Source organism: Electrona antarctica (genome assembly GCF_951216825.1).
Source record: "Electrona antarctica genome assembly, chromosome: 4".
NCBI lineage: Eukaryota > Metazoa > Chordata > Actinopteri > Myctophiformes > Myctophidae > Electrona > Electrona antarctica.
The window spans coordinates 24,435,609-24,447,897 of record NC_136809.1 but is presented as its reverse complement, the minus strand read 5'-3'; the positions used below and the strand labels follow the sequence as shown (position 1 = coordinate 24,447,897).

The window sequence follows — 12,289 nt, the reverse complement described above, 5'->3', positions numbered from 1 at the left end:
GGTGGTTCGGGCATCTGGTTAGGATGCCTCTCGAGCATCTCCCTAAGGAGGTCGTCGATGCACGTCCCACTGGGAGGAGACCTCGGGGCAGACCGCAGATGGAGAGATTACATCGACTCACTGGCCTTGGAACGTCTCGGGATCCCCCAGGAGGAAGTTACTAATGTAGCTCTTGGAGAGGAACGTCTGGAGCTCTCTGGTGGAGCTGTTGCCCCTGTGACCCAACTACGGATAAGCGGTTGAAGATGGATGGATGGATGGATGGATAGATGGATGCCTTTAAATTAAAAAAAATGCCTTGTGGTATTCCTTTGTAGTTTTTAGGCTAATCTGATTTTAATTCCAAAATATTGTTTTGGATGAGAAGTAATAGTTCTGAAGCTTGTCAATGTAGAGTAGGATGACAAACACCTTGTTAACAGCTTATTAGCTGTCACAAATTCAATTCAATGTTTTAGACATATAATTTGCCTCTATCTATTAAAAAGGGGTACATTAAAAACAGCATGTTTGGAGTGCTTATCAGTAAATAAGGACTCCAAACATGGTGTGTCAAAATGGACTACGCACAAATATGGAGTGTGTTGTCTAACCTCAATGTGTCATCATGATATCAGCCGCAAACAAATCAGTCAGCTCCATATATGGCCACAAAAGGTGGAATGCCCATGAATGGGCATATACTGTATAGTGTATACTGACGACATCAGACATCAGCAAGGACTAACAGATACAGAGATCCGGTTGTCCAGAGCCACAGATCCAACCACTATGCCTCTCCATATATGATCCAACTAATATGTGGGCATATGACACCAGGGATCTCGAGGACCGACAGATACAGATATTTCCATATATGGGCATAAAAGGGACACCGACAGAGGGGTCAATGGGTACTCTCTCTGACATATCCCCAAGCCCCCAGAAACGAGAGGGAGAGGGAGAATTGAAGCCAATGGAAATGTTGGCCGATCATACTGTACTGCAGCATATTATGGCTGGGTCCAGACACATGAATGAGCGAAAATGGTTTCGTCCAATGGGCTCGACTCACACAAGCTTGCGCACAGGGTTGCACGCGGAGATGACACATGTGAGACGGGGGTGAAAAGGGATTATGCACTGGGTGAGCAACTCCATACAAGTGAATGGGAGGGGATTTCCGGTACCCTATATTATTTTTGAGCGGTGCCTCCGCTCCAATACGTGGCTATGTGTGTCCCTATGTATGTCTGTCCCTGTGTATGTCTGTCTCTGTCCTAGCACGGACAGCTATAGTGCAGCACAGAGTAAAGTGGCACAGAGTACACTACAGTACGAGCCCTGGGCGTGTTCCTGGGGGTCTGGATGTTCCGGGGACCCCCACACACTAACTCTGTCATTTCTCGACTGTTTCGGACGCGGGGCGGCTCGCCCCCAACACTGTGATTCAGACATGGTTTCATCATTGGCATTGTGAGGGACGCGTAGCACTTTGGTGCATCATAAATGGTGTCCAACTCATAACTCAAAATACTTTGTCTACGTTTTGCATTCAGAAGGTTGACATGTTCTATTTGCTTGCATGTGCAGACATCTATTAAAAAGGAGTTAAAAAAACACAACATATCACATCCAGACAGAACACATTAAAGCACATTTAAAAAACACAATAGAAGCATCAATTATAAGGAGAACCTCACTCAATGATGAGGACTGATCAGGATTAAATAAATTATAAATATAGAATGCTGTGTGGTGGAGTAGCAGACTCGCTTCACTAAGCACACCACTATTGACACAGGTGAGAACTTAGAAAATGTGTCAGTCGAGAGGTAGTATGCCATATAGTACAGACAGTATGTGGAAAACAAAATGAATTGGACTGAAAGAAATGACAGACCAAGTCACGACCATTTGAATATTGAATTTGTACATCTGTACATATGTCAAAGTTTCCCAGTCTACAGGTCTTTAATGGTTGCCTCCCTGCATAATTAAACACACAACATACTGTAGGTCAGGGTGAGTGGATGTGTGTGGAGAGGGTTACGTGTGTGAATGTGGTCATGTCCGGGGGTGAGTTAAGTCAAATTCATACAGTTCAAACATGAGAGACAGACAGTGATGGGAGAGATGGAGCGAAAATATACAATGAAAAGACACATACGCTGGCTTTGTCATGGATCTCTATGCCATCCAGTGAAGGTGGGGTTGTTGTGGAATGCTCTTGCTGCTCATTGCAAACTTTAATGTTGGTTTTCTCATGCATTTTTCTCTCGTATTGCCGCACATCATCCAAAGTCATATCTGGAACAGGAGGGGCAGGGGGCGGGGGTGCAAGTAGGGTGTTAACACCTCTTAAAATGTTAAATTCCATATCATGGCAATCGAGATGAGAGGTGGAAACTGGAAAAGGGGAATTTTGGGGGGGGTGAGCATAGCATTTCTGTCAGCTGATTAGCGCTTTCTATTATAATGCTGGGATGGTTTGAAAATAGAAGTTCAAAGGTCAAGCATTACAGGTCACAGCACTAGCTTCCCATGACCCAGAGAGGTTAGAGGAGACAGCTAGTCAAACCCAAGACATGTTAGGAGGATGGGAGGGCGGGAGAGAAGGAAGGAATTATGAGGTCCGATAATAAAGGTCAAGCATGAATAATCCAGGCCCAACAAAGAAAATGGATTGTTGGAAAGGGTATGAAAACACTACTTAAAAATGGGGAACAACATCATTCCAAGGAAAATGCACCCCAAACAAGCCAGTACGTGCGTCAGGATGTTAGGGACGGCAGTTAGTGGTAGGAAGGAGCGCGTCAGGATGTCAGGGACAGCGGTTAATGGTAGAGAGGAAGAGAGCGGTAGAGAGCTGCTATCTGCATGCCCCACAGCTATGGAAAAAGCTCTGTAGCATGTGAAAGGGATACTGCACCATATACTGTAGCTGCTGGCAAGGCTATTTCTCTCATAACCAGATACCAACAATCAGACAGACAGACAGACAGACAGACAGACAGACAGACAGACAGACAGACAGACAGACAGACAGACAGACAAAGCTTTCATGTTTCAGAGAGCATCAATGAAATATCCTGTTAGGTCTACATTACACAATCTGCTAACTGTCAGCAGGCATTTTATAGGTCTTTTCTAATGTTGTTTTCATTAAGTGCAATATGAACAATAATCTCTCTCTCTCTCTCTCTCTCTCTCTCTCTCTCTCTCTCTCTCTCTCTCTCTCTCTTTCTCTATAAGCTTAATGTGGACATTGTGTATCTACTGTACTATGGACAAGGCTTTTATTTAGATCAGATAACATCAAATAACTTCACTACCTCTAAGAAATTATGTTACTGTTCCTATTATTACCTCCACTGCACTGACTGCACTGACTGCAAGTTCACCATAGTTTTATATTACTGTACAATTTATGGTCTTTCATTGCTTTTGCTATAATAGGTTGAAATGTCTCTTTTTTGTGTGGTAGTATCGGTGAAACCACACTTGCAATGTCCCAAAATAAATGTAGTAAAAGAGCTAGAGAGGCAGGAAGACCCCTGTTACTGAACACACATTCTATCTATAGCACTGATTGCTATCACAATATAGAGCTATTAAAGTGAATTAAGGTCTTAAGAACTGTATGACCGCTACGCCTTGAAACATGAAAGAAGTCTTCAAAGATGACTTGGGAGTATTTGTTCCATGTGTTTTCATTGAAACAAACACATTGCAACACACACATCCACATCCAGCATTTGTCTTTAGTAAAGCAGTGCGATGCAGTGATGAGAGTTGGAGGAAGTACATTCATTGTACACTGAATTTACGTAAACGTTATTAGAGCATCTATTTGAAGTGCATAAAAAAACATTTCTATAACTACATCAATGTGTTAATACTTTATATAATATAAGGTAGGTATGGAGGTAAGGAATCCTACATTATGCTAAGACATGCTATAATGTTTTGTGTAAAAGTCTGTGAACAGTCAGTTGAATTATATCATTAATTAATTAATTTAGTGACACTAACAGTACATTAAATTAATGCCAGTATCTAGGGTATATATTATAGTGAGTTAAGACTAATAAATACTTAATCGTCTGACCGTGCCTCTAAGAGAAAATAACCAATTTTCCACTGAAACATGTGTTGCACAATTGTTTCAGTGGAGAATCAGTTATTTTCCTTGAGAGACACAATCGTGTAGGCCTATGCATGCACCGTTAGTAGGATCCATGAACATGGATATAACAGGCCTGTCAGACCTACCAATCCACTCGTCCACCCAGGCAAAGGCCTGTCGGTGTCCCAGTAGCAGCACATCTCGAATCACCTGCAAGGTATAACACAGTAGGGCAAGCCACAAAAAAACAGTCAATCTCAATACACTGTGCAGGGCTTGACATTAACTTTTTGAGGCACTTGTCCTTCGGACAAGTATATTTCCCATTCACTTGTCTGGGCACAAAAGTAACTTGTCCGGAGCACGAGCACACAAATAGGCCTACATTTTAAATCAACTAACTGTAACTGGTTTTACTTGGTGAGTAAGTTTTCAAGTTAATAGCCCTAGATTAGAATGTCTATGATATATTTCATGTATTCCAAATACACAGCCATAGATCGGTCCTATCCGCGCACGGTTAGCAGACTGACCTAAACTTGTAGCACTGCCTGTGCACCCACCCAATATTTAATTCCTAAGACATGGAGTCGTTTTGGGGACTAGTTAAATATTCATTTGAAAGGCAGAAAATGTGTATTTAGTCAAATATATCCACTTTTCCATGAGCTGCACGCGGACAACATTCTCTCCGGTGAGGGACGCGGAATGAGTGCAGGACTGAACATATTAAACTTCCCTTTAGGAAGCAGGTGGTGTGATCAATTACCCAACACCAATCGCAACACACCTGTCAATTGTGTGCGCCATATGTTTGTGCTTCTCAAACATCGACTGTTCCCAAAGGAAGTTTTTATATTTTCAGTCTAGCTTTTCCTCAAGTACATTTTATGGTTTTTATTGAGAGAAGGGACAAGTAAAACATGCAACATGCAAGTAAAAATGTGTGTGTCTTTGTTGGAAAAACGTTATGATCTACTGTATAATCACATTGAAAGAATGGGACATCATGCTGGTCACTTGTTCATCAGGAAGCAGCACTGGGAACAAACCTTGTGAACAAACTGCTCCACACGAGTCTGCAGGCCCCAGACCTCAAACTTGACAGTGACCAGTTTGTAGGAACACATGATGGGGTCCTGGCTGTCTCTCCAACCCTCTTGGAGAATCCCTCGAGATGTCTTCTCTGATTTAAAATACCTCAGGTCCTAGCAAAAATGAACAAACACACACACACCAAACATTCAGGCAGCAATAATTATGCCAAACTGTTTCAGCGCACCAGTTAAATAACCTTTATAGGGAGCCCAAATTTAGATAAACATGACTTAACAGTGCTATTAAATAATTCATTAGGCCCACTGGAGAATATCTATTCAGTCTCATTAAAGCTCAGTCAATCAATTCTCCACAGTCTAACTATTGAAGTATAATCAGTAATCACCCTTTGAAACAACAGCTGAATGCTAAATGTACACATTACTGTGGTACTAATGGCTATATGCAAACATCTCGTTCTTATGTTTTTTTTTGTTTCTTAGGTTTGTTTTTCTTGACCACAAATGTGTGCTATTTAAATTATGTTATTTATACTAAATTCCAGGTTTACCTGGTATCCTAGTTTCTTGAGGCACTACCCCAGGCCCAGGGGTGCCCACACTTTTTTGACTTGAGAGCTACTTTCAAAATTACCCGCTCAACAAGAACTACCCAAATCTACCCCCAAAAATGATTATCCTGTTGCTGAAAATAGTTTAAAAATGTACCTGAGGGGGATTTGCAATAGTGGCAATGGCGTTATATATAAGACAAATCAACTTGGAATGGGAAATAGAGGGGGGAAATGGAATTGGAAGGGTATTGTTGTATATAACTTTGTAATGTTAGGCTACTGACATTTGTGTGCAAAACTGAAAGTGTTTGCTTTGTGGGTTTGAGCTGACAACCGTGTGAGACCACATGGCATTTGTGATGTACTGATAGATCATGATCACGGAACGACGGACTGACAGGTTTTGCAGGTTTTCATAGTAATCTGCGACCTACAGTATATGGTCGATTTATTTACCTTGCTTATAGTAAGTCGCTCTGGATAATAGCAACTATACTGTACACACATCACACATCACTTGATATACACACACCGCAAACACTCACCTCAGAGTCTTTATAGTAGCGCTCAGGGATCTCATCGTAGGCAATGTCCACGAAGCAAACCTCTCTTTCCTGGTCCTTGAGCTCACTGTCAAAAATCTGCACACAAAACCAAGACTTGCTCATCCCAGTTTGACTGTGTGTCCATGCTGCCATTCTCTATGCCAGGGGTTCTCAACCAGTGGTCCGGGAACCACCAGTGGTCCTTGAGGGGGTTCCAGGTGGTCCCCAGCTAAATGATGGAGAGTTGGTCCAAATGGACACTTGTAGATCTTTAACTCTTGAGAGTGTAAAATGAAACCAAATGGACCCCTACGGGTCATTTTACACTCTCAAGAGTTACATTATTGTTCCACATCTGCATTACTTACAAGAAGTCTACACAATTAGAGAATGTAAAAATGTAAAATATTTTGTATTTCAATCTACCACCACCACTGTAGTGTAGATGCCTTGTCATTGGCCATTAAAACCAACAGGGGGCAGTCAACACATCTATTCTCACAGATCATCCAACATGCAGTGTGTATAGTTTTACACATCAATGGCTATTCACACAAATGTGGATGCACAAACGCAGCAACGCACACATTGTGTAATCACGCACATGTTCTGGGCTGCACGCACGCACGCACGCACGCACGCACGCACGCACGCGCGGTAATAAGCACACACCATACAGCACTGTAGCTGCAGGGCATAAGGAAAAACAATAGGTTTACGATCTCCATCTGACGTGGAACTGACTCTGGGCTGTGCAAGTAATGTGTGTGTGTGTGTGTGTGTGTGTGTGTGTGTGTGTGTGTGTGTGTGTGTGTGTGTGTGTGTGTGTGTGTGTGTGTGTGTGTGTGTGTGTGTGTGTGTGTGTGTGTGTGTGTGTGTGTGTGCGTGCGTGCGTGCGTGCGTGCGTGCGTGCGTGCGTGCGTGCGTGCGTGCGTGCGTGCGTGCGTGCGTGCGTGCGTGCGTGCGTGCGTGCGTGCGTGCGTGCGTGCGTGCGTGCGTGCGTGCGTGCGTGCGTGCGTGAGTGCGTGCGTGCTAGTGTGTACCAGAGCATCATGTTACAAAAAGGTACAGCATTATGCAGAGCCCAAAGCCTACTGTATTACTTTGTTGCACGATGGTGTCATTCGTCAACAATAAGTGATGTTCAGGGGCTGGCCATGAACTATATTGTTCAAATAGAATTACTTATGAGAAGAACTGGACAACAAAGGCCTCAGGGTAGACTTTGGACTTGGTCCATCAGTCTGATGCATTACAGGAGAGCAGCGGTTTGTGCTATAGCAAAGACAAGTACGTGGTTCTTAACAGCAGCCCTGGCAACCTGAAAGACCTGCTGCTTTTCATTCTAGCCGTCCAACAAGGGAGTCGTTGAGACATGGGACATAAATCAGGTGAATACAATTAACTTGCTCCACTACACAGCAAAGTCCTAGTGTACAAACGGAACCAAATGGACCCAAAGGTGTACGGGAATGGGAGAATGAAGGGCCTTTCATTCAAAAGGATCACAAGCATCATCATACGTTGTGGAAAACCTTGAAGCATTCATTCCCACTTCCGCTACGGGCAAAGAGTCACGTAAAGTAAACGTCACAAGGTTGAGAATGGGGATATTAACGGAAATCAACTGAATCATCACCTACTCTTGTTCCCACATTACAGCAATATAGAACTGCATTTGGGAAAGGGGCTCTCTGTTGAGCATGTCTTGATCTCTCTCGGCACAGTCGGCAGATACTTTACTGCTCCCTCCGCCTTTCATACTTTCCTTTCCGTCCACGTTCTCTACATTTCTCTGGCTTCTCTTCATGCTGTCCTTCCTTACTCCCTTCTGTCCAAAGAGCACAAATCTCTCTCACAAACACATTTAAAGTCTCCCACACGCACACACACGCACACTCACTCACTAACTCAGTCACTCACTCAAGTATTGTGTGTCCTTTCTCCATTGCTACCTCTCGCTACCGCTCTCTCTCTCTCTCTCTACTTCCTCTCTCGCTGCTTTCTTTTCTTTCTCACTCTTCAAGGGTCCTTTCTGTCACTTGCAGTGTGAAAGAGTGGTTCTGGCACAGCAGGGTGATATGTCAGCATGCATGAGTGCAGCCAAGGGAGAGACAGAGAGAGAGAGAGAGAGAGAGAGAGAGAGACAGAGAGAGAGACAGCGAGAGAGACAGAGGGAGGAAAGAAAGAAAGAAAGAAAGAAAGAAAGAAAGAAAGAAAGAAAGAAAGAAAGAAAGAAAGAAAGAAAGAAAGAAAAAGGGGGAAATGGTGCACATGAGTGCGTGTGAGAGAGGACAGAAGGGGAGACAGACAGGAAGAAGGGAGAGAATAAAAAGAAAAGACAAACGCAGGTGTCCTCATCATCTGTAATAACGCTGTAATAACGCTGTTTAATTAAGTGGCTGGGGTGGTTGATAGTAACAGGTGGTGACAGAGTGAGGGAGAGAGCGAGAGACTGAGGGGGGTGCAGTGTGTGAGTGTGTGTGTGTGTGTGTGGGGGGGGGGGGGGGGGGGGGGGGGGGGGGGGGGGGGGGGGGGGGGGGGGGGGGGGGGGGGGGGGGGGGGAATAGAGGGAGAGAAATAAACTGGCTTTCTTTTATCCGTTTTCCCCAGTATCTCATTAAGAGGTCCCTAGAAACCTTACAGATAGAGACAGACATTAATCAGAGAGAAATATAGAGAGAGAGAATCAGATGCATGCTATATGTACAGTGCAATTCTGTCATGTACTTCCATATCCTTGAACATGCACAATACAATACTCAACACAATACTATCTACTCAACACGGCTCTGTCTGTCTGTCTGTCTGTCTGTCTGTCTGTCTGTCTGTCTGTCTGTCTGTCTGTCTGTCTGTCTGTCTGTCTGTCTGTCTGTCTGTCTGTCTGTCTGTCTGTCTGTCTGTCTGTCTGTCTTTCATACATTGGTGCGGTACGTGCATACATGGGGAAGGATCATGCCACATGTTCAGAGAACAAGACACGGCATTATGTAACCCCTCAAGTACAAAACACAGCTGGGTACTTATTTTTCGCGCAGCATCTTCTGTTGTGAAGATGTCTCAGGTTGCAATGGTTGTACAACACCATACCGTGTGCGCACGCACGCACGCACGCACGCACGCACGCACGCACGCACGCACGCACGCACGCACGCACGCACGCACCAGTTGCACACGGAAATGTTTCTGTATCAATGAGTCATATGGTAAAAAAAAAAAAAAGTCCTTTTATATACAGTTTACTGTATAAATCACTGTCTGTATGTGTTAAAGGACGGTGCTATGTCAATGCGTGGGTATTGGAGAGAGAGTGTGTGTGTGTGTGTGTGTGTGTGTGTGTGTGTGTGTGTGTGTGTGTGTGTGTGTGTGTGTGTGTGTGTGTGTGTGTGTGTGTGTGTGTAGAGACCGCAGGCAGCAGTCAGTAGGTTAGAGTTATGAACTGACATCTGTGTCTCTTTTATGTCTCACGGCTAAGGGGTATTCTGACTGTTCTAAACAAACACGCACGCACACACGCACGCACGCACGCACGCACGCATGCACGCACGCACACGCACATGCACACGCACACGCACACGCACACACACACACACACAGTTAGTGTTAAATTGTAAGCACACATACACGTTGATTTGCCTGCACGGGGAGGCAGTGGGTCTCCCCCACAGTTAGTGTGGAAGTGTCCTTGAGCAAGACGCTGAACCCCTAATTGCTCCCGATGTGCAGGTTGATGTCTTACATGGTTTCCCTGCCGTCTGTGTATGAATGTGTGTGTGTGTGTGTGTGAACACTGAATGGGTGAATGTATAATGCACAATCATTGTAAAGCGCCTTGGATAAAGTTGCTATATAAATGCACCATTTACCTCCACACACACCCAGATACAGGAGGGAGGAGAGGAGTTGGAACCGGTCTCCAGTAGAAGAATGATTTAAAGTCCCCTTATTAGAAAACATGAAGGAAGCTGACCAAACCCACTGCCATAAATTTCAACCAATTTCCCTCAACTGCACACTTTCTTTCCTGTTGCATTTGGAGTTGGGTGCCAAGGCGATGCCGATCAATACAGCCAAGTGGTATATATGTGAGTCATGTGTCAGTTTGTGAAAAAATGAAAATAAAATGATTGAAAGAAATACAGCCAAGATAACTAATGCCAATACAAATTGGAAAAAAGGGAAGAGGGAGAAGGTGAGAGAAAAGTGAGGCAGACAGCGGACAGATTGAAATGTTCACTCCAACAGGTGGAGGCATTATTTGGCAGTCTCTCAGAGCATTAAAGCATTAACTGATTACACAGACGGTCCAGAAGCTGCCAGAACCACTTGGATCCTATAACGCACGTACGCCGTACATACTGCAGAAGAAGATCCATTTGGGAATTATGCTCCACGAGAGAGTGGAGAGGCACAAGTATGGTCGGGACTCAATCCAAAGCCGATCTGTAACTAAGTGGGCTTATATGAACTGCACCATCGTGTGAGAAATCCCTGTTTTGCAGGCTTCACTTTTTGGTTTGGTGCTGTTTAAATGTTCTCCATAGTCATTAACATGTTATTAACCCATTTAGACCTGAGGCCAATTCTAAAAAAGATGGCTTCTAAATCCCAGGGCTGGACTGGCCATAGGACGTACCGGGCATATTCCCGGTGGGCCGCGCCCCTAGGGGGCCGCCCAATAGAGCAGGCAGGCCAATAGAGCGTCGCAGTCCCGCCTCCTACCATGGACCAGGAAATGAAACCCAATGCATTTTTCCCATAGACATTTCTTAAAGTATTTATTTAAAGACGGTTACGCCGCAGACAAAGCCAACTCGAGTCGTGACAACTCATGACAACACAAACAATATTTTGGACCAAACAAATAATTACAAAGAAGAAAAACAACAAAAAAAGTGTTGTAACCTGCCGTTTTTTTCTTCTTTCTAATTATTTGTTCGGCCCAAATTGTTTTGTTTGTTGTCATGATTTGTCACGACTCGAGTTGGCTTTGTCCACGGCGTAAACGTCTTTAAATAAATACTTTCTGAAATGTCTATGAGGAAAATGAACGGAGAATCATTTCCTGGTCCAGGGTAGGAGGCGGGACTGCGACGCTCTATAGGCGGCAGGCCATCAGGAAAGGTCCGGGCATGCTGCCATTCTGCCAGTGCCATCATGATAATTTCACTGTATTTGTAGCAGTGAGTGACAAATAAACCATCTTCTATCTTGAATCCTTTTGCCAGCATTCTTGTGAGAGCAACAAAGGGTTGTGTAGTTGTCTGTTGTTCTGTAAAAGTGGTGGTATTAGGGCTTGTTTATTTGTGTGTGCCTCGACGGAGCGGGCGGTATAGTTTCTGATATATGCGCGCTGGTTGTGGTGGGCTGGTCTGGGCCAAATTCGTGCGAAAATGACCGGGCCGAATTTTTGTCCCAGTCCAGCCCTGCTAAATCCTAACAGTTTTCTGAAAAACCTATGTTTCTATGTCAGTGATGCTCAACCTTTTTCATGTCAAGGACGCCCAGAATGATCTGTATTTGGCCCATGCGAAAATATGTGGTTCCAGGGACCTCCCAGAAGCAAAGCTATGAGTTAAAATCGTTCACTGTGAAATAATATCTATTCAAAGATTTGCACGCGTTTTCACGATTTGTAAAAAATGTACAAGCTCGTAGGGCGGCACTCTGTGCCGCTCTATGAGCTTGTAGATTTGCTATTATTCAATAGCTAAAGTATAACATAATCCTTAAAACACCAAAAGAGGTTCCCGTCCTGAATAGGTTAAAGTTAGCGGTACAACACATACAATAAAATAATCAATTAATAAATCAATCCTATTCTATTCTATGGGCATGTCATTATATAGGCGAAATGTTTCAAAACAATTCACAATGTTTTTAAAATAGTGAAAATAGCCAATCTACAAGCTCACAACGCGTCACGATGTAAAGCGTACTACTGAGCTTGCAGACTGGATATTTGCCCTATTTTTGCATGACGCCATTGTATGACGAAGTCTGCCAAAACTCTAGTAATTGGAC

The 12,289-nt window shown here is 44.0% G+C and overlaps 1 protein-coding gene across 1 annotated transcript in view; it reads right to left on the bottom strand.

The window, feature by feature from the left end:
• Nucleotides 1-12,289, bottom strand: part of pitpnc1a (phosphatidylinositol transfer protein cytoplasmic 1a) — a 118,673-nt gene that overhangs the window by 5,632 nt on the left and 100,752 nt on the right. The window contains exons 6-8 of the mRNA XM_079500128.1: nucleotides 6,266-6,361; nucleotides 5,161-5,316; nucleotides 4,255-4,318 (exon numbers count right to left, since the gene is read on the bottom strand). Coding sequence (XP_079356254.1) covers nucleotides 4,255-4,318; nucleotides 5,161-5,316; nucleotides 6,266-6,361 — 316 coding nt within the window. The remainder of the gene's footprint in view (nucleotides 1-4,254; nucleotides 4,319-5,160; nucleotides 5,317-6,265; nucleotides 6,362-12,289) is intronic.